This window comes from Numida meleagris, chromosome 12 (assembly GCF_002078875.1).
Source record: "Numida meleagris isolate 19003 breed g44 Domestic line chromosome 12, NumMel1.0, whole genome shotgun sequence".
Taxonomy (NCBI): Eukaryota; Metazoa; Chordata; class Aves; order Galliformes; family Numididae; genus Numida; species Numida meleagris.
The window spans coordinates 1,815,885-1,837,647 of NC_034420.1; the positions used below are offsets into that span (position 1 = coordinate 1,815,885).

The 21,763-nt window shown below is 48.3% G+C and overlaps 1 protein-coding gene across 3 annotated transcripts in view; it reads left to right on the plus strand.

Moving 5' to 3' along the window:
- SIL1 (SIL1 nucleotide exchange factor) overlaps positions 1-21,763 on the plus strand; it is a 92,112-nt gene that overhangs the window by 32,433 nt on the left and 37,916 nt on the right. For all 3 annotated transcript variants that reach the window (XM_021410933.1, XM_021410934.1, XM_021410935.1), the window contains 2 exons: positions 18,676-18,796; positions 20,432-20,528. In XM_021410933.1, coding sequence (XP_021266608.1) covers positions 18,676-18,796; positions 20,432-20,528 — 218 coding nt within the window. The remainder of the gene's footprint in view (positions 1-18,675; positions 18,797-20,431; positions 20,529-21,763) is intronic.

The window sequence follows — 21,763 nt, forward strand, 5'->3', positions numbered from 1 at the left end:
TGTTGTCACCTTGGGCCCATGTAACTGAAACACCCTCAATACGACTGTGTTACTGTGTCCTAGGGCATCACACTGACTTTCTCCAGGAGACAACCGAGGTGCAGAATCTTTTTCTCTCACATTCTGAAGTGGGAAACCATAGCAAATAACAGAACTTTTTAGGCCAGTAACTGAACATGCGCATTTAAAAGAAAAAAAAGACTCATATAAGTAAACGTTCTGCTGCTCTTGTTTGACAAGTGTATCAATGGAGCTGTGGTTCTGTATTTCCCCCTAGGCACCGTCCTTGCTCAGAGGTTTTTCCCCGTGTTCCTTGCGTGCTCCTCTGTGACCTGGGAAGTCCTGCAGCCGTTGTGCTCAGCAGCATGTCCGTGACGGTGTCAGGTTCAGAGAAATGAATTGGGAGCCCTTCTTTTTTTCCCCCCAAGTGCAGATAAAAGTTTTATAGCTTCTCTAACACAGCCTATAGTTCAGATACTGGGCATCGTTGAAAAAAGTACGTTCTGATGTGTTTTCACATGAGACAAGCTGGTGACTCCCGCTGGCTGCCTGTGTGACTCCATTCCCCCCGCAGTGTGTTAGTGGTTAGTTTGAAGCAGTCATAATGCGAGTGATGGAGGTGCTGTAGAGTCAAGAGGCTTTTCTTGTGCAACAATAGGAAGCTAGGCTGCATTTTTTCTCAAAATCTTTTCAGAGTTAGCTTTGATTTGCTCTGGCTGGCGTTATAACATAAACATAGCATTAGCTGAAGGAATAAGTATGTCAGCTGTGTGGCGGTGGATGTAGGCAGTGGGAATCATTCACATGGTTAAATTTGCATTGTTTGGTGGGGATCTCCTCCCAGGCAGGAGATCTCTCATTCCTCTCATCTTTTTTCATCCAAGCCAGGGATGCTGTGAGCTACAGAGATGCTTCGGTGTGTGCTGGGGGATGAGAAATGTCTTACTCTGGTTTTTACGTGCAAGCATGCTGTATTTTCTGTAATAACGTTAATAACCTTCCTGTGGCTGTTTAGAAGGATGAACCTCATTAAAGAAGAGGTATTTAATAACAGACCTATTTTTATCTCTGTCTTTATCTAACAGCCTGCCTATCTATTTCAAGCTTGTAACAGTGCTTTGGAAGAAAAATGTTTTTCCTTCTGGAGAACATGTTGAGAGTGTATCCAGCCTTGGTAATCCTCAGTTTCCCATCTGAGCATCTTCCCTCTTGTATGATCAGAACGACCGTTCCTGAACCCCTTTCCGAAGACACAGATGTGATTTTGGGCCCAGCTGTGTGTTTGATGAGTTCACATTATCTTTCTCATAATTAGGAAGAAATTTTTTTCTGCTCTGGTCGTTCTTTCCTGTGTGAACACAAAGACCTCACTTATTAACATTTATACGAAGCTGATCTTAAGTAGGTGAGCACAAAGATGTCTGCTGGGCACGCAGCGCACAGTGAAGTGGTTCCTGCAAAGCACGCTCCCCCTGGTCCCTCGCAGTTCCTGGCTCCAGTCGCTGCTCTTACTCAGATGTGGCTGCAGCCATTCTTTAATTCTTCCATGCATTTATACGGGGTCACGCTAGCAGCAGATTCTCTTTTTCCACAAACCCTTCCCTGAGCCAGGTGCTCTGCCTCCTCCATTGTTGCTTGAAAGCACCTTCCTTTTCCGAGGGAAAGTCTAAATATCCATCATGCTGTCATTGCCAACACATTTGGCAATGTGTTTTCTTTGCTCTCTGCCCTCTCTTCATTTCAGAATCTGCAGTGAATATGTCTGGGGTATAAATTAAGAAGGGTATTTGATGTTTCTTGAGGTCTAGAAGCTGGTTTTGCATTTGTTCTTCCTTGAATGCACGCTGAAACAAATGTCTGCCCTGCTGAAACAGCTTCCTTATCATCTCAAGGAAGATTCTGGGTTGAAAATGTATATGTATCTGTTTTTTCCAGCTCTGCTCTACCAGCATAAGCTTGGGAAAGAAATGTAATCTCCTTGGGTCTATTTTGACATTTTGTAGAACTAATTCCCATTTATTGCAAGAACTCTCATAAAACTAAATTCAAGTTTAATTTTTTATTACGTATTTACATTTTGGAAGGAGTAAGTGTGGTGGTGTTGGAAATTCTAATTAGGGATAGCATCTCTGATTCAAAATACCTTCCTTCAATTCAGAGATGCTTTCTTCTCTGTCCTGATTTTCTGCCTACTCCTTCAGACTGCAGGAAGTTTCGCTCGGGTCATTCACTTGCAACAGGATGTTATCTGAATACTGAATTAATGTATGCAGTCTGTCACTTGGTATTTCTTCTGTTCTTCTGCTGGAGATCTCCCAGGGTTGTAAAGACCGTGCAAGCAGCAATGGCAATAGCAGGAATGTGCCTATGATCCTGCAAAGTAAAAGAAAAAACATTAGGCTGCGTGTCTGTGCCATCGCTGCAGGGTGTGAATAAATAGATCTAACCAACAATTTACATTTTAACCCCAGACCAGGTTTTATTTTTAGGATTTGTCACGCAGCCCAAGTGAAACCTTCCTATTTCTGCCTGCTGGTATTTCCAAAAGCACCTTTTAAAATATGATCGGGAAGATAATCTAAGATGCATTTACCTTTTGATATAATCTGCTTTGCTTATTTGAAACAAAGCCCACCTGTTCTTCATCCATTATATGATGGCTTAATGTGCTAACCGGGTGCCTGCTAATTGTGATTGCCTCGCTGTTCTGTGGTTGCTAATATGCAGAAATGATCAGAAATTTGGTATCTTCAGTAATGAGAGCTGTAATAAGGTGGCAAGTTGTGAAAGGCTGGTGTTTACAGACTGTGTGAGATGGAGGTGGGAGGGGCGGCTGATGAGGGGTTGCTCTTTGGAGGGGCCTGGACTGTGTGGAGAAATGGGCTGTAAGGAATCTCTGCCCTGAGGGAGAGGAACCCCCTGCTCCGGCACAGGTTGATGGCCGAGCAGCTGGAAGGCAGCTAGACAGCAAGGAGACGTGGGGCTGGACGTGAACCAGCAAAGTGCCCTTGAGGCACAGGTGGCCAGTGGGTTCCTGGGCTGTGTGAGGAACTGCTGGCAGATGGAGGAGGGAGGTGGGCCTAGTCCGCCTGCCAGCAGCGCCCAGGGGCGGGAGAAGAAGAGGAAAGAAATAGAAGATATTCTGTTTAAATATGGAAAAAACTGTTTTACTGGAGCAGGTTGTCTGCAGTGGTCGTGTATTCTCCATCCTTGGTGATGCGCAAAAATCAACTGGACGTGGTCCTGGGTAGCCTACTTGAGGTGTCCCTGCTTGAGCAGAGCTAGGGCTGGGCGATCTTGCAGCCTCCACCAGCCTGTGACTCTGTAGGGCAGTACCCTTCTTACCATGGAAGATCTCGTGGTGGGCTCCACAGAGAGCTGCAGATCCTGGTGGTGATGCTGATGCCTCCTTCCTGAAACGTGAGCTGAGACCTGCATGGAGCAAACATGGGCAGGGTTGCTGAGACCCCTCTGAGCAGGGGCAGCAGAAAGTGATGGCTGAGACAATACCAGGGAGATGTGGGTCTGAGCAGGGCTGGAGCCAGCTGCCAGAAGGAAGGTGCCCCGTGGGACCAGAGCCTTTGCTGAAAGTTGAGGCAAGAGGCTTCTTGCTTTTCTCATCCTAAGCCCTGTTTTATCATTTTCCCACCTACTTTGATCTCCTCAACTACTCTTTTCCAAAAGTTTGGCTTGCATCCTGGTGTGGAAAGGGCCCGTCCTGCAACATGAGCAGGACGAGGCTGCAGCCAGAGGACAGCTCTTACCTCACCCTGCCTGTGGAAAGCCTGTTTGCTGGCAGGAGGGGAGGAGGAAAAGCCGAGGTTCTTCCAAGTCCAGCTGTGTCAGTGAAAGGTGTTAATACAACTGCTCTGCAGGGAGTGAGTGTGTACACTCATCTTCGTCTGCTACAACACAGGTCCTCAGGTTAGGTCGAACACAGTCTATTTTCACTGTTTACTCTCTTCTATACTTGATAGGCTGATTTATGGTGTGGTTTTGTGGGTGTTTGTTTATTTTTTTTAACTTGAATTGGACTAGAGATGGTTTACCTGATTTCTTTTGGCTTCTCTGCAGTACAGGTGATGCAGACAGCAGCTGGATGATAGCATCTTTTCTTCTCAAGCATCCATCCACAACCCAAGGCACTGCCCATGTACAGCCTGAGTGCAGAGGTGATTTTTCTTTCAGACTGTTGAACACTACACAAACAGATAAAACTCTCCACGAAGACCACATTGAGGACATAGTGTTCAAGCTAGACGTGAAGTCGCTGTGAGGCACATCTCAGAGGTGGTGGAGCTGAGGACCCTCACACAGAGCTGAAAGTGCCTCCGTGGAGCAGCTGCTGTTCTGTGCATCAGCCCTGCCTGTGAAGGAGGGACAAAAGGACACTGCTGCTGCATTGTGGTTAGCACAGTGGAGCCAGCACATGAGGAAGCAGTCTGCACTCAGCTGCGTGCCGCCTGGGCACTGCTGCTTTAATCGTTTATCCCTCTGCACGCTACCAAGGCTTTGTACTGAGTGGAGATGTGCATACCTGGGGGGACAGGTTAACCCCAGCTGTTAGCTTGTCAGGTGTCAGGCGGGATTTGCAACACTGGCAGCTGGGGAGAAATACTGTTATTAAGTGTAACACAGCACCTTGGATACAGAAAGCACGGGGAGACGGTAAATACAGATTTCTATAATGTCACTTTATAGTGTCACTCTTCAGAATATATTAAGACTTAGTTGCAGCGATTCCTGCAGCTCCTTCTAGTTGAATCAGTAAATTCTGCTCATTAGCTCTACTGCTTGTTTGGACCTAGCGTGTTTAAAGAAAGAAAATATCAGAGGCACAGGGGCACCTCGGTTACTTTCTGTGGCAGCTGGTTTTTTTGGTGTCAATCCGGCAGCGGTTGGGTTTGCTGCTGACACCCCAGCCAAGCGGTGCTTGTCTGGGAGGATGGACCTGAAACGTGAAGCGCTGTGAGATGTGAGCACTTGGGCCTTTGGTGCCAGCATTTCTGTCTTAATCACTGCAGCATCCAGTGGGGACTGTGCAGGAGCGGGAAAAGAGCTGAAACGAGGAGGGATGTGACTGTCATCTTGGAGCAAGCCTGGGCGTCTTTTCATCCCACCTTGATATTGTTTCAGCATGTAAACAGAGTCTTGGACAGGTTTAGGATGTCTGGAAGTGGAGAAGAGTTCCTGGGAGCTTCCTGAAGTACAAAAAGGTGGCTGCTGAAGCTGCTAGCTCAAAGAGTCGCTCGCTGTCACCTCGCTGCGGGTAGTGCCACTCGTTTGCTGTTGGGAGCTCATTGTGTTGGTGTTGAGAACAGCACAGGTGTTTTTCGAGTGTTGCTCGGTCTACAGATGAAATCATGCCTATTTCTCCAGTTTTTTGTCAGGCACAAATCACAGCAGTGCTGTGTTTGTGTACCTTTACCCCCGTGCTCAGCACTTAGCTGTCCCGAGTGGAAGAAAATGAGCTCAATTCCAACTTTGTGATAATTTATTATGTTCCTTGCATTTAAGGACAAAATTTAAGTTGCCAAAAGCAGATGTTTGCTTGCTCCTTTTATAGCTCTCGAAGTACTTTCTGTGTGCTTGATTGATGGACGTCCCCGTTACGTTAATAGCTGGGCTTTGCAGAAAGCTGTTATTACCAGGAGAATTTGGTGTGGGTTTCAGTTTTTCTTCTTGCATTGAAAATCCATTATTAATGTCTTTTTAAGAAAAAGGGCTTCAATTCAGGCATTTTGCTTTGCTTTCTCAGACTCTTTTGCAACTGTCTTCTCTTAGGCACTTTTTAAAAAAAATCAATGTTACAAGTGTTCTTTATATTTTGCGGTGTGGTTGAGGGGTTCTGCTTCTTGCTATTGATTTCTAATTTTGTTGCAGGACATTTGGGTGCACACAAATTGCCGTGTGACAGATTACTTTATCCGTGCCTTCCCAGTCATCTCTGAGTTGGCTTTTTGCAGGTTTCTTGGTGCTGCTGAGCCTGGTAGTAGCTGACTGGAGAGCTTTACCTGCTTGTAGCCAGTGAGAGCAGTCTTGGAGCACTGAAACTCTGAGTGTGGCCATCTGCTTGAGGCTTTATCACTGGGTTTGGTTTTGTACTGAAGGTAGAGGTGCGTTTGTGTGGTCTCCTGTCTCGTGCTGCCATTGCAGAATTGTTCTGCCATTGCTTCTTGGGCAGCATCGTGTTGTGCATTGTGGGAGCCTAAGGAATGTCATGCTTCAGTCTGGAACAGTCAGACTGCTTGTCCAGCTCTTTGGATCGATGCTGGTGTGAACCCTTTGGACCCGCTCTCCTAACAACCCTTGGCATTTCAGAGGTGCAGAGTCCAAGGCTTGCTGAAATAGGATGGAAGCACAGGCAGGTCTGGAGCTCCTGTAAAACCAGATTTGCAGATAAAGGCACGTGGAATGTGTCAGCACTTGCGTGGTGTGGGCATATCTGCTGGGAGGGCCTGATGGGACCGAAGGAGAGCGGGTGGGATGGCGTGCATTCATGCATCCTCAAACAAAGCGGGGTGCTGAGCAGTTCTGCTCCAGGGCTCCCCAGGCACTTGTGGACATTCCAAGAGCTCGGTGCTTCAGCAGCACAGGCTGCACGTCTGCATGGTGCTTTGGGTACGGCGATGTGCGGTGTGGAGCTGACGTGGATGTACAGTAAATTGCTGCTAAATAGACTGGAGTATTTGCTCATCAAGCTTATCTTCAGTAAGGTTCGAGTCCTGCACTTCACAAAGACCAGTTTTAGCTCCTAAGGAATCAGTTGTAATTTATCCCTCTGTGCTGGGAACCAGAGGAAAAAGATGGCAGTGGCACAGCGGCCACGTCTCCGGAGGAACATCACAGGGTGCGCGTGCTTCAGACGCGCTCGCAGAGGACGCCGTCAGCGTGACACCTTCCTGGAGCTGGCAGGCAGGAGGGGCCCGGCATGCATAACTATGGGCAGGCTTCGACCTTGCCGCTGGAACTTAGTTAACGATTCTGTTGATGTTCTGGAAACGAAAATATAATTCAGGCCACCTTCTCCTCCAAGCTGACCCTGAGAATCTGCGAGGAGAAGAACTACTGAATAATTAGGGTCCTTTTTTTTTTTTCCTCTTTTTGCCAGAGTTACTGCTCAGTGTTGAACCACGCTGTAAAGTGTCATTAGTTTCCTTGAACTTATTGGTCCAAGTGTACTTTGCATTAATATAATTACGTAAATTGTGGTCTCATTAATCACAGCATGTTCTGCAGCGTATCACTGTCTCGCCTTATTTTGCAGCTGCTCTTGCTGGTAGGAGCCCCTGTAACCCCGAGCCAGGGGGTAAAGGCAGTGGTTGCGATGCTTCCCCTGTGCTCTGTGCTTGTTTTTCCATCCTGCTTTGCGTTTGCCTGCTTTTATCCTTAAGACCCAAGAGCATCTGCCAGCTGTGCCGTGGCTGCGGAGGAGGGCAGCCGGGATGCAGGTAGGTTCCTTACGGGGGACTTCAGCTGTGCCACATCCTTGCCTGCTGCTGTGTCCTTCTGGGACCATAGCAGTGTTGGCACGCTGGAGTCCAGGCTGCTTGCGGAGCTCCTGCGCTGTGCCCAGGACACAGAGCCTGGGCTCTCACTTGGGGAAGCGCTGCAGGGCACTCAGTGCTGCTGCAGCTCCGTCTCCGTGACAGAGCTCTCAGCCTTCCTGGCAATGTAAATTCTCCTGGCTGCATGCTAAAATTACACTGAGTTATTGATTTATCTTTGAGAGGATTTCCTTCCCGAGGGACGTTTCTGGCCATCGTAATGATTTAGCTCTTCTGTGAGCACAGAATCTGTAGCAGAGCAGAGTTGTCCTCCTGCCTGTCAGCCTGCAGCCCCGCATCACGCTCCTGCAAATGAAAGGGTATTTTGTCTTTGCACAGAGGAAGCTGCAAGTCTCACATGAGCTTTTTTGCCTTGGCCCCAACATTATTATCTTGGACTTGTTGCAAATGCATCTTGGAGGCTGGCACATGGAAAGCATGAAACTGTGCGTTAATTACCTGAGCTTGTGTGAACGTGTTAACTCCTACACAAAGCTCCTGTTTGGTGCTGAAGGGGAAGGTTCAGGCTGGGATGTCAAGGGCAGCTTGCAGGGACAGTGTCTGTCATGGTGGGAGCAGTCTTGCTCAGACAAAGGGAGTGTGTTCCAGGGGCGGCTTGCTAGAATATATTAAGGCTCTTGTAGTTTTTGTCACTGAGCGACTGCACTGTGACAGATGCCAAAGATATTAGCAGGGGTGTGATGGGAGCAGGATCGTGCAAATGTTTTTTTTCTCTGAAGATGCAGGTTACGGCCCCTCTTCTCTTTCTGCTGACTCACACACGGAGCATCTCCCAGAATCAGGCCAGGTAATTTCCATTTTAACTTCCTCCTTGAGCAGCTGAGGAGACAAAGCCAGTTCTCTACCGCTAGCCCTGAAGTTAGAATCTGCTAGTTACCTGTGATTACAGTGCTGAGCACCATCAGTAGGCCCTTCAGGAAGGGTTTTACATAATGTATAGAGAAGTGAAAGGACAGGGCTTCTATGTCTTTGGGTATCTAAAGTACATTCCTGTGGGTTCCCATATCTAATCCTCGTGTGGGTTTGGACCTGCTCTCAGCTGCAGGGAGTGCACTGCACAGTGGCCGAAGCGCGAGCCCGCTTGTGTGCGTGTTGTTTAAAACCCCCCACAAAACCCAGCATCTCCCGACGAGGCCCAGGAAGAATGTCAGTTTATTTTGCTGTGAACCAAGCGTGGCACGGCTACTTTCTTTCTCAGTCATCTATCTGTGAGATAAAGCAAGTCCTTAGTGCCTGTCTTAAATACTGCAGTGTTGACAAGTTCTCTTGACAAAAATTAGGCTAATGTCCCTTACGACTGCATTAGCTGTAGAAATGAGGCTTTAAATTGAAGCTTAGGAAAGCACTATACCAACATGCTCTCCGAGGCATCTTCTTATTCCAGCTTTTATTATTCAAATTCATTCTCACTATGGCTTGGCAGCAGAGCTGGCAGACGCTGCACTCGATATGTTCTGCTCGTCTCACAGCCAGGCACGTCGGATCAGGCACCTTCCAGCGCTTAACAGGGGGAATGTTGTCCAACTGTCTGCGGACCTGCACTCTCTTGGCTCTGGTGGATGCTGTAGGCCTGGTGAAAGTGGTGCTGGGCTGTAATGTGACCGCGCCGTGCAGCATGAGGTGGGCCAGCTGACACACATCTCGTGGAGGTGCAATCCGAGGCAGTAAGCGGCACGCTCTGCCAGCAGTACAGCATGTCCTGAAACGCTCCCAGGGACAGCTAGAGCCATGCAGAGGGAGGATTTCTCCTCTGTGGTTTGTGTGTCTTTTCAGTCACAGCCTTGAGTGCTTTATGTACACAGAAGGTGAGCACAGGAGCAGACACCGCTCAAAGCTGCTCGTGAGGGACCCCTGCCTGCTCAAGCTTCCCAGCCTTCCCCTGGAAAACAGGGTGGGTTCCTCTTTTTGGTTTGTCTTTGCCCCTCTCTCCCCTTGTTGCACAATCTGAGGCTTCGGCTTCCCATTTCATACCACGGACTCAGCGTGGCCAAGCTCAGACCCCTGCTTCTCACACCAGTGTTGGTCCTGCTGGATTATTCCTCTGGAGGGTGGGTGCCAGTGGTCTGCTTGGCCTCAGCACTGGTCATCCTGCATTGTGTGCTGGCTGTGCCGCAGCGAGCTGTGGAGCGTACCGTGTGTGGGAGGCCCGTGAGGTGCGCTCAGTATTTACAGCCCCTTGTCGGGGCTGCACGTCGCCATCTGCCCAGAGATGCGGTGCGTGCCGTGTCCCTGCACACACTCAGCGTCAGGCGGGACCAGGCTCTGAGCAGCCTGATTACACGGAGATGTCCCTGTTCACTGCAGGGGCGTTGGACTAGATGACCTTTAAAGGTCCCTTCCAACTCAAACAGTTCTGTGATTCTGAGGGAGCAGCTGCTCCTTTCCATTTATTGCCAGGTTGTTTCAGGGCAGTTTTCTGTGCGTGGTCATCTCAGTGCTCTCTGTGAGAGTGATTTTTCCCTCTCTAGGACGGATGATAAGACAACCGTGGCTGCTGATGTTTTGGAGGTGCTAATGTCTTTCACAGTAAAGAAGCCAATGGTGCCTGACTCAGAAAAAGAATCTACTAGATTCCTAAAATTAGGCAGGATAAATATCTTTCTCAGTTCCTTCTGTAGATTCTCAGTTCTCCTGGTCATCCCCGTTGTCCTCCTCTGCCTATGTTCTGCGTTCTCCGAATGCAGATAAGCGTGCAGCATCCCAGATGGGCTTCCAAGTATAACAAATACACCTGTGGGATGGCAATTATTTAACAGGTTGCAGTGACATTATGAAGTAGATGAGGAATAAATAACATAGAGAGCTGGCGAGCGTTTATGACTGGCTTTTGTAAATAACAGGTCTGCTTGGTGTTGACTTAGCGACACGGTGAGACACAGGTCAGCCCAGTGCCCGTGCAGCTGGATAGCCAAAATGAGCCCATTGTGGCTGGGCACCTCTGATGCCTGCTATCTTGCTGCTGCCCAGAGCTTTGGAGCAAACTGCTCTCCGTACTGCTGCAGTTCACAGAATTGAGCCCAATGCGAGTACAAAAAATAAATGCTTTGTATTGAATTGCTGAGCCACGTGCATCATGTTGTAACCAGGGCTGGGTGGTAGTGCCTAAGAAATGGCTGGCTCAAAGCTGGGGATAAGGTTTTGCTTATAAAGCGAGACCATGTGTTTTTGCCAACACGCTTTCTTCATGCTATTACTTTTTTTTTTTCCTGGTGTATTATCTGCCGTTGTAGTGCAAACAGGAGAATCCTTTGCAGAAAGGGAGGTGGAAGGGCAGAAGCACTTGTTGCAAGGAGCTCTTTGCCATTTGAAGCTTTTCTATACTGGCAGCAGCAGCAGCAGATACATCAACAGATGCTACAGCAGTGCCTCCATCAGAGAGGCACCATATGTCCTCCCTGAGTCCTCCCAGCACTCCTTCCCCCAGAGCCTTCCTCGCTAGCATCCGCCTTCGCTGCCATCGCTCTCTATCTGAGCGTCCCCTGAAGTGGCAGACGCACCGCAGAAGGCACGCTCCCTGCCCCGCGCCTGCCTGCCGGCTCTCGTCCTCTGCAGTAACACAAGGTGTTTGAGTTTTGATGGGTTTTCGGGCTGGCAGCTGGCTCATTTTGCTCTCCTGGCCAAGGCAGCAGGTGGGTTTGGCAGGAGCCGCAGCCCAGCGCTCGCAGGGCACAGCGGGCCTGAATAACCCGGCGCTCGGTGCGTGCTTACAATTCAGAGAGCACAAATACTGGTGCAGTGGGAGAGCGCTGGCTCAGCTTAAACTGGCAGTCGTAAGCAGTGGTCCAGCCGAGTGTCCAGATGTAACTGATGCTTTCACATGTCTGACCAAATATTACCGATTGGAAAGCACCTTCCTTGCTAGCCTTTGTTCTCCTTTAGCTGCAGATCGATTCACAGAGGGAGGGATTGGATTCTGAAGACGTTTTAAAAACATTTTCGTTATGTATGGTGAGGGAAACAAATTACAGAGAAGACCTCTCTGCACTAGAACAAAGGAGGAGCTTTAAAACCTTTTCCAAATAAACACGCATTTGAGCGGTATGCCTGACGGATGGTGTTTAAAGACATCATTACTGCAGCAAGCGAGCTGTTGACATTAAAATCATATGATGCAAGTAAGATTAAGTCCTCCCAGGGTTTGCTGTGGGCACTCATCCCCTCATAACCTTGGCTTTACAGAGCCCCGAGCACTCTGAATCCATGCAGTGGTCTCCGTGGCATCAGCCACAGGAAGGCAGTATCCCAGTAAGCACCAGTAAGTGACTTCTGACTCACTAAATGAGAAACTGGAATGGAAAATGGCCTTTTCTCTGTACCCTGAAGAGTATGACTCAAGTCCAGCAGAAAGCAGGGTTTCTCCTTTGGGATGCTGAAGGATGTCTGGGCAAGAGCAGAGGCCGTGGCGCTTTGAGATGTGTCGGTGGAGTGCTGGGGGTTTCCTGGGGGTGGCTTTGCTGCCAGCAACAGCACTGGGAGTTGATCTGGGAACAGATTCAGGTGGCTCTGTCCCTGCTCAGAGTGGAGCAAAATCAGTGCTGGAGAAGATTTTGTGTTTAGACATCACCATTTTGACAGGCTGAATTGCAGGGTGTTTATTAGCGTAGCTTGGAGTATTACAGAAAGGATTTGTCAGATAAATGGACCAACTAAGTCTTTTGTGTGAAACGTCCTTGTTGGTTTTTTTTTTGTTGGTGGTGGTTTGGTGTTTTTTTCTTTTTTTTAACTGTTTATTCAGCCTCTCAGTAATCCATCAGTTTCAGCCATTCCTGGAAGATGCGATGTGAGTAGCTGCTGAGTGCCAGCAAGCACGAAGGGATGCAGTGCCCCACTTCTGACAGTCTATGGGGTATCAATGCCCATTACACTGTATTCATCCTACGTTTGCACAATTTAGAAGAATTCAGTGATTTAATTTTGCTCATGTTTAGTAAGAAGAGGCTGAATATCTGGGACTTGGGGGTTTTGTAGCCTTACACTGCAGTAATGTGAGCTTGTAGCAAGGGTTGTGAGTCCTTCCAGTGCACACAGGTACAGCCATACACCCCTGGGGCTTCACGTGGGGCTGCAGGCTGTGCTTGCCAATGGCTCAGCCCCACGAGTTGGTTTCCATCAGCATCACCAAGCCTGGGAGCAGGCCCTTCCTGCTCCCATGTGAAAAAGAAACAGTTTGAATTTGCTGCTTGCACTTGCTATAAGGGCAAAGCTCTTCTCTCGTGGTTTTTCTCAGTAATCCCAGCAAGTGATGTCTCTCTGTCCTTGTAGGTACTTTGCACAGCGGGTTCTTTGTTCATACTGAGGTCTCCCAGGTGCAATAATAATACAAAATAATGGTGATAAGAGCAGCTTGACACTGTGAGGACTTCACGTTTGCAGACAGAGGCAGCCCATCAGCCATCCAGGCAGCCCTGGAAGGGATGTGATCCCTGCAGATGCCACAAGTACTTGCTTAAAGATCAGTTTATGAACATGGCAGGCATGCAGTAATTTTAAAAGGGAATTTTCTATTTAATTACAGCAGGTACTAGAGCCCCTGCTGTCACTGACTGTACAGACCTGAGAGTCATGGAGTGATGGGCAGCGAGTGGGACAGGGCTTCACAAAGGGTGTGCTGTGCTCAACAGGCTGCCACTTCCCAGCAGAAGAGCAGAATTACTGGAAATCAGAGATGCACACGCAGTGGCTGTGGCATCTGCATAAAGCATTTGGTCCAGCATCACGGGAGCTCATGCTTAAAGATAAACATGGGTGTTGGAGCAGGAGCTTCCTCACTGCCTGTGCTGCAAATGAGGGGCAGTGAGAGATACCTGGAATGGCTTCTGTGGAGAGCTTCGGGGGCTGATGCTGCTGACCCTCCCCCCAGTAGGTGACCTGTAGTGTATTAATTTCCTTTTCAGGTGGCACTGAACTGGGAGGACCTGCGAGTGCTGGACAGCAAACTAATGTAAAAGGCCGTACGCGGAAAAAGTGAAGGGCAGAAAATAGCAAAATGAGATTCAGGCTCGGTGCTTTCTCTTCCCATCAGTAATCCATCTCTTCTTGACCTGTGCCTGCTACACGTCTTCTTTTCCTTTTGTATGTAAAAATGTTCTGTTTGGAAATAACAAGCAGCCCAAGGAGTGCTATGACTCAGCCTTAAGAAAGCCCAGGCTGCCTCTTTGCTCACCACCGCTAACCAGTGAGTCCGGAGCTGAAGCGTGCTCCAAACCACTCCAGAGTAAGTCTGGTTCATCTGCTTTCCTCTGAGGACAGCACTCAGCCTGGGAAGCAGGCTAACAGCACTGTGCTCACAGGGCTGCTCGAGTAGAGCCCCACCTGCTCGGCAGGCAGAGCATGCAGCTGGGAGGTGCTGGACGGTTGCTGTTACCCTGCCTGGGTAGAGCTGACCCCAGCTCCTGCCTGGGCTCTGTCCCCTGCCCGTTGCACCGAAGAGGCTGAGGCTGTTTCTGACCCGAGCTGCGGTGGGGCTGATCAGTGCACAGGGGCTGATCCTGGTGCTGCTGCTGGCTGCTTACAGCACTTCAGAGGCTGCCAGGATTCCCCAGCATCTCCTCCATGCTTGCCACGGCCACTGGTGGCTCCTGGACCACAGCAGAGGAGAGCTGTTCTGCTTCTGGGGATTTGTCTCCTTGTGCTTTTCAGTCATTATTTTTTAAAGGAGAGGATGTGTAATCATCAGGTACCTTCGCAGGGATGCTCTGCCAGCCTTGTGCAGCCTTATTATTTTCAAAATTGCAGCAGTGCCGGTTTGCTTTTGCTGAACGTTCCGTTCAGGCATCGATTCGTGGATTCTTTTGTTGCGTATATCAGAGAGAAAGTCCCATCCCCTCACTCCCCTGCACTGAAAGAAACAAAGAGCAAAGAAAGGTAGATGCTATCTGATAATCTGTGGGATGCCAAGGTGATTTCTAAGAACTGTGGAGCCAGTCACTGACTTGGTGGTTTGTTTTCACACTCAATATACGTATATAAATTTTTTTCAGTGACAAATGAAGGTACTTGCTTGGAAAGAGAGCAAGGAGGAGGGAGGAGCGGGGCTGGGGGCTGCTCGGGATTCTGAGCACCTTGCTCCTGCCTGCAGAAACCACCCCAGAGCAGCTGCCTGCCATGGGAATGGAGCAGAGCTGCTGCTGCTGGGCAGCTCCACGGAGCACTGCTCTGGTGGAGGTGGGGAAGCTCAGGGACAGGTTACAGATTGCCGTATGAGATTTATTTGTATATATATGTTGCAGAACTTCCCCTGTTATTTGTCATGCCTGCTTATTGCTGTTTGAGTCTGGCTGTGCCTTGCCCCTGTGCAGAGGTGCAAAACCAGAGACCGGTGGCCAGCCCCATACGGAGCAGTGCACTGCACGGGTGCTGGGCAGGATCGCACCTTTCTTGTTCAGTGAGGCATTTCATCCTTGTCTGGGAACGGAGCGATGAGCTTCCCTGGGTGTTGTTGTGTGACAGGTCTTCAGCACAGCAGCCCTCTGCTTTCGGTTGCTCTGCATATACCGTGCCTGATTCTTCTCTTAGCGGTGTATGCGATAGAAATGTGTTATGTTTTCCATTTGTTTATTTGCTTATAGTCTTGTTTTCAGCCCCTGCAGAACTTGATATAGGTACAGAGCTTCAGAAACGTACACATACCAGAATAATAGATAACTGTGATTTGGTTACAAGGCAATAATTTAAGCCGACAGGTTTAGCTGATAACATAAAACACACAAGAGAAATAAGATCAGTTTATAAATGTCAGCAGAACCCCTGAGAGTGAGCTGCTGTCTTGAAGCTGACTCCGGTGCAGTTACTCCATCTAATATATTATAAGAAGAAATAAACGGATGTCTGAAAAAATCTGGCTGACCAAGATTAAAGGAGTAGGGCTATAAATTAAATCCTTCCTCGGTGTCACTTTAAGCAACTTTCAAGACAGACAGGACACATCCGTGTATGACGAATGCTGATGTGTCGGTAAGAGCTGCGGGACCCGGCTCCTGCCTGGCCGTGGTTCATGGGCGCGGGGCTGCATCCGTGGGAGTGGGCAAGTGGAGCAGACCCAGGCGATGCAGCTGGGCTTAGTGTGAGGTGTGAAGGACATGGGTGGGATCTTGGGGAGGGAGCTGGTTGGGTTCTTCCCTCGGTGGCTCTGGCCTTTCTGCGTGTCCAAAGTGGGGTGTTTGCGCTGTGGGCAGCCGCTTCCACTCACTGGGTGGGTGAATCTGAGCGGAGATGTTAATGACGTGGAAGGCTTTCCTTCCCTGCCTCGGGAAGCGGGCGGTGGGATGGGGCAGGGGTAGAGTTGGAGGAGTTTGAGATCGCTGGGAAGCGAGGAGCAGCGTGGTTCTGTGCGCGAGGCTGCGATGCGCGCCGTTCGGGAAAGCTGTTCTGTTTTGAAGGTATCAAGGAGAAAAAAAGGGCGGAAAATCACTTACATATAAAACTGTTGTTACTATTTTTAATTGAGTTTCGGTTCCTAAATGCAACTTAATACAAACAATAAGTAAAAATGAATTCCTCTAGGAAAAAAAAGCTATTAAGAATACGATTCTGTATCAACGGAATGTTAAGCTGTGTAATTGCTTACATATGTATAGCTCCGGTGCATGCTGCTAGTTGTTGAATAGTATCAAATTATAGGAATCAAAGAGAATCAACTGTTTTGGGGGGAAATGTCTAGGAGCTACGCGCTGAAATGAGATTAACGTTCAGGGTTTCCAGCTTGCTCATTTAAATCAGCAATTTTAATCACAGTGTTCGAGTCAGCCCACCCTGAAACACGCTCTGTGAATAATTCTCAGGAATATCCCCAACTAAACGAGACTGCAGACCTCACCCTGTCTCAAACATCTGGAATATTTTAAGTGACTGCTCAAATCTTTTTACTGGAAGCAGAGTTGTCTTTCTTGGTTTATTTAATAAGGCAATATGTTTGTCCTGCTGTTGCGTGAACCTGGGCTGCTGTGCACAGTGGCAAGAAGAAATTCCTGCAGCAATAAATGCCGTTTAAATACATCAGAGCTGAGATTTCTGCTCTGGGCTTTGGACAGTCTTAGTCAAACCTCGTTTAGGACGGTGGAAAGAAGCAGAAGTAGAAAGGTTTGTGTCTTCTCTGATGGCAGAGTCCTTAATTCAGTTGTGCTGGGTTTGTGAGCTCGTGCACGCCGGGGTTCAGATTCTCTTTTATTTACTGCTCGCTCAAAATAGAAACTGGGAGGACTGGTCACATGGGAGTCAGGCGGCCCTACTGGAGGCTGCTCCGTTGCTTTGCCTTTTTATGTTTCTTTTAAGTGAAGCCCGTCAGCCTTGTTCCTCTCCCCTGGCAACAGCGTGAACTAATGTGGCCAGATGCACCAGCAACATGAAAGCCGGAATACACTGTACTGTTGTAACAGGGACATTTATTTCTGGCTGCATTTGACAAATCGGGGGCTGCTTCAGCAGGTGCTGTGGTTGCAGCCTGGGCTGCCCGAGTGCGTTGGACCCAGCGAGGAGAGCCGCTCGCCTGTGGATGGGAAGGACCCGGCTTTTCCCTGGCTTTCTCCTTGGCTAAGTGGTGGTCATGTCCTTGGAGGAGGAAGGCATCCCGCATGTTCAACGTGAAGTGCCATTTAATACATCTTTCTCTTGCCAGCAGTCCCCTGCCTCGAAGCCTCTTGAAAAGCGGAGGAGGAGCAGCCCTTAGAAGCTCCTTGTCAGCCATCACAGCCCGGCTGCGCGGGGGACGCCCGCCTATCAGAGCACATTTCTGCACTGCTCACCTCTGCAAAGCGGACGAGTGCTCCTCTCTGGGCAGACGCGTGGGTTAGAGCTCCCATGTGTAACAAGTCAAGGAGCAGCGGAGCGACTGGGCTGCAAGGCTCGCCCCTGGGCTGCGTGCCATCCGCACCTGCATGGCGGGGAGGCCGAGCGGCCTGGCCTCACGTAGTTGAACACAGATAATCACATCGGCCCCACTGCGTATCAAACCAAGGCAACGTCCTGCTGAAAGGATATGGTGGAGAGAAAGAGTAGCTGTCAGAAATGCGCCCAGAAATCCCCCAAACTGGATTCCCCTGGGTTTTATAAATGTGTTTGTACCTGCTGCGTGGCTTTAGGCTTTGAAATGCTTTTGTCTGAATTGTGACAAACGTTACAGTCTTAAGTAGGAAGCGCTGCATCCTTTGATCAGTGAAATGTCTCTTTGGTCTTCAATAGGCGGGATCGATCTGTTGATTCCCTAGATTAGAGGATTTTATGTATGAGAACATGTATTTATTGTACAAAATAATTATCCTTGTCTTCACTTCCCTTTGATAGGAGGCACTACCTGTCTCCTACACGCTGAGTTGTTTTATTCGAGACATCTTTTTAGGAAACAAAGGAAAGACTAAGGAGGGAATCCACGTTGAGAAGCCAATGAGCATCTGTATGTCTGCCTGTGTGCTTCTGGGTGTGTGCAGCTGAGATCTCCATATTCCTTCAGCTGTGATCCAGCTTTCTGAAGCAGGCAAACTTCTTCCTTTAAATGGAGAGGAAATGAAATGAAGAGGAAGCAACCAAACATTGCTCTCTCCATCCCTGTACAACAGTTGGCCGTCGTGATGCGTTTGTGCTGAATTGTGACCAAGAAAAATACTCTAAATTTCCCATCTTTTGTGCATTTAAAAGCAAAGCTTAATGTATTCCGTGTATTTTTGTTGGCAGGTAACAGTGATCTGTTATTCCTTTTAATACAATATTTCCAAACCAACACAACCTCACATTGGTACACTTGATATTCAGCGCACCAGGCTGTACTCAGATGTGTGCTTTGATTACATTTTGGCAGCTGTGTTTTATTCAGCAGTCTATTCCCCTTTCTCCAAATAGTCTCAAAATTCACTCCTACATCAGTAGGTTTTTAATGCTTGCTTAGGAATTGGCACGTAAGGTCAGTGTGGCATTTCTGCAGGGCTGAAGCAGCACTTGTGTCACAAGGCTGTTGCTGGAGGGTTGAGTGCTCAGTGGTGAGCAATGTGCTGTCTCTGCAGTGCAGGATGGGGGGTTTCTGTGTGACTCTTTGGAGCAGGAGCATTTGACTTCGGCCCTTTGTATACAAACCTGCAATAGTGCACGTGGCCTAAAATAACCTGACTCTTGTTTATAGGTCAAGCTGTTCCTGCTGGGTCACACGTTCGGTTAAATCTGCAGACAGGAGAGAGAGAAGCCCGGCTTCCAGACAGTGAAAGTGGGAAAAGTGACACAAGAGAAGAGAAAAGAAGAAGAAGGTACAGTGATGCAAAGCTCCTGTCTTCTTGCTGCACAGATCTGGACAGACTGTGGTTTCATGTCTTTTATTAGCAGCCAGGATCCCTGGTACGCTCAATTGCTGTCTCTACTGGAGACCTAGTTGTTGGTTTAAGGGTTCAGAAGGCCTGAAAACTGGCCCCCATCCTTTGTGATTCCTTTGGAAGGTGGTAGAAGTGCTGAGTGTGGATATTCCAACACACCTTTGTGGCTTCCTGCGCCATGGTGAGGAGTGGCTGAAGGAGCTGGGATTGTTAGTCTGGAGAAGAGGAGGCTCAGGGGAGACCTTGTTGCTCTCTACAGCTCCCTGAAGGGAGGTTGTGGTGAGGGGGGGGTTGGCCTCTTCTCCCATGTAACAGCGATAGGATGAGGGAATGGCCTCATGTTGCACCAGTGGAGATTCAGGTGGGACATTAGGAAATACTTCTTCAAAAGAGTGGTCAGGTATTGGCACGGTCTGCCCAGGGAGTGGTGGAGTCAGCAACCCTGGAGGTGTGCAAGGAACATTTAGACTGAGGGACGTGGTTTAGTGGGAACTGTTGGTGATAGGTGAATGGTTGGACTGGATGATCTTGGAGGTCTTTTCCAACCTTGGTGATTCTGTGATGCCAAATCTACATTTGCAGTGTGGCATCTTTGAATTACGTTTATTCCTTTGAAGTATCTGCAGCTATCAGTCTGAAACTACTTTCTTAGCTTAAACCATCAGAGCAGCTGTGGGGGCTTTGTTTGTTGACCTGAGCCCAGTACAGAATGGTTTTAAGTCAGTGCTGTCTGAAGGGCTGCAGCATTGTTTTACCCATGAGTTATTGCTGGTGGGCTCTTTAGATCACACAGCCTTCCCTGCACCCAGACTAGTGTCCAGAGTTTCTCTCATGCTGGCTTTTCCCTTTTCCCTTAACAAAGCCAGGTTCAGTTACTACAGGGAGCTTTCTTTCCTGAAGCACAGGGAATTTGCCATTGCATTTGTCATTGCAAATGGCATTTCTCTTGTGTGGAGTACAAAGAAGCTCATAAGCTTCATGGTGCCTCAACGACTGGCTTTTCTTTTTTCCTGTGCAGGTGTTTATGGCTCAGATCAGTTCCCTGAACCAATGAGGTCCATGTAAAGCATAACACAATGTCGTTTGTGTTTCTTTGTTTTTTAACTTTTCTGATGAACTTGTGATTGGACTTACCCTTGACATAACTTTGTTTATGATGAGGAGCATAACTTCAGCAATGTTCTAGTGACACAGCGGTCCTTTTCCTTTTCCTTTCTTTTCTTTTTTTTTAATTCTGAAACATTTCCAGTGTTTCTGTATTCCTACATGAAATCAGGGACATACATTAATTAGCAATTTTTGTTGTGTTAGGACTGGAGATTTTAGGTCAACATGCAGATTCTAAAGCCTTTAGTGGCTGTCAGAGGTGTCAGCAAGCCACACACGAAGTACAGCACTGGGACTAATCTTTTGTCGAGTGTGGAGTTTTTCCAGTTTTAAGTGAGATACATGTATTCTAGTGCTCTTAGCTCTTTTTCCCCTGGTATTATCCTTTGCTGATATATTATGGTGAAAATATTACAGATAAAATTGTTCCCTCGTATAATGCTTTCTTTTTGTTTCCTCTGCAAGGCTAAACAAGATGGATATTGACACAAATTCATTCACATCCCAGGAGCTCAAAAAGGCATTGGCTAAAATGAAGGAAAGTGAGAAGGCGGAAAGAATGGTAAGGACAGTTCCTTGTTGCTAAAGCAATGCACAGTGCTGATGCAAATGCCCTGTGCAGCATGTCTTGGAAATACGATGGTTAAATCAAGCCGCCAGATTTCTTGCTGTCGTTCTTGGTGTGCCACTGCTGACGTGGAATTACTTGATCTTTGCTGGGAACCCAGAGCAGGTGCACTCAGGAAGATGACAGACCCCTGAGAGTTTTCTATTTGGATACTATTGTGATTAGATCTGAATTAATAATGCAGAAACATTACTTGCAAACACTTATGTGAACCCACGTACCTATTTCCTTTCCATTGTTTGCATTGTATTTTTATCCATTGTTTGGATTTATTTGTTCAACTGCCACTTAGTTCACAAAGATGTCTGCAAACCCCCCAAAGTGGAATGAATTTCAGTGTGGTGGTGTTTGTAAAGGAAGTGATGTGCTGTTCATTATTAGTACAAAAAGTACAGCTCAGGCTCTCCTGTTTTGAACTCAGTGGTGGTGACCAACCACAGGACGTAGCATCCTCTGAACGCTTGAATCTAGAAGGGATCTTATGGCTTACGTTTTCAGTCTCATGCTTGGGTGGCAAAAACCGAATGGCTATGCTGAAACATAGGCTGAAGTTTGCTGACAGAAGCTGTAAACTTCCTGTTTGGTTACAGAGAGCGGACGATCTAAATCTTGCAGCCCGGAAGGCCAGCTGTATCCTGGGCTGCATTAAAAGAGGAGCGGCCTGCAGGGAGAGGGAGGGGATTGTCCCCCTCTACTCGGCTCTTGTGAGGCCCCATCTGCAGTATTGTGTCCAGGCCTGGGGCCCCCAGCACAGGAAAGACACAGAGCTCTTGGAACGAGTCCAGAGGAGGCCACCAAGATGAGCAGAGGGCTGGAGCACCTCTCCTATGAGGAAAGGTTGAGGGAACTGGGCTTGTTCAGCTTGGAGAAGAGAAGGCTCCGGGGAGACCTCATTGTGGCCTTCCAGTACTTGAAGGGAGCGTATAAACAGGAGGGGGAACAACTGTTTACATGGGTTGATAGTGATAGGACAAGGGCAAATGGTTTTAAACTGAAACGGGGGATTTAGGTCAGATATTAGGAGGAAATTTTTCACACAGAGGGTGGTGACGCACTGGAACAGGTTGCCCAGGGAGGTTGTGGATGCCCCGTCCCTGGAGGCATTCAAGGCCAGGCTGGACGTGGCTCTGGGCAGCCTGGGCTGGTGGTTGGCGGCCCTGCACTCAGCA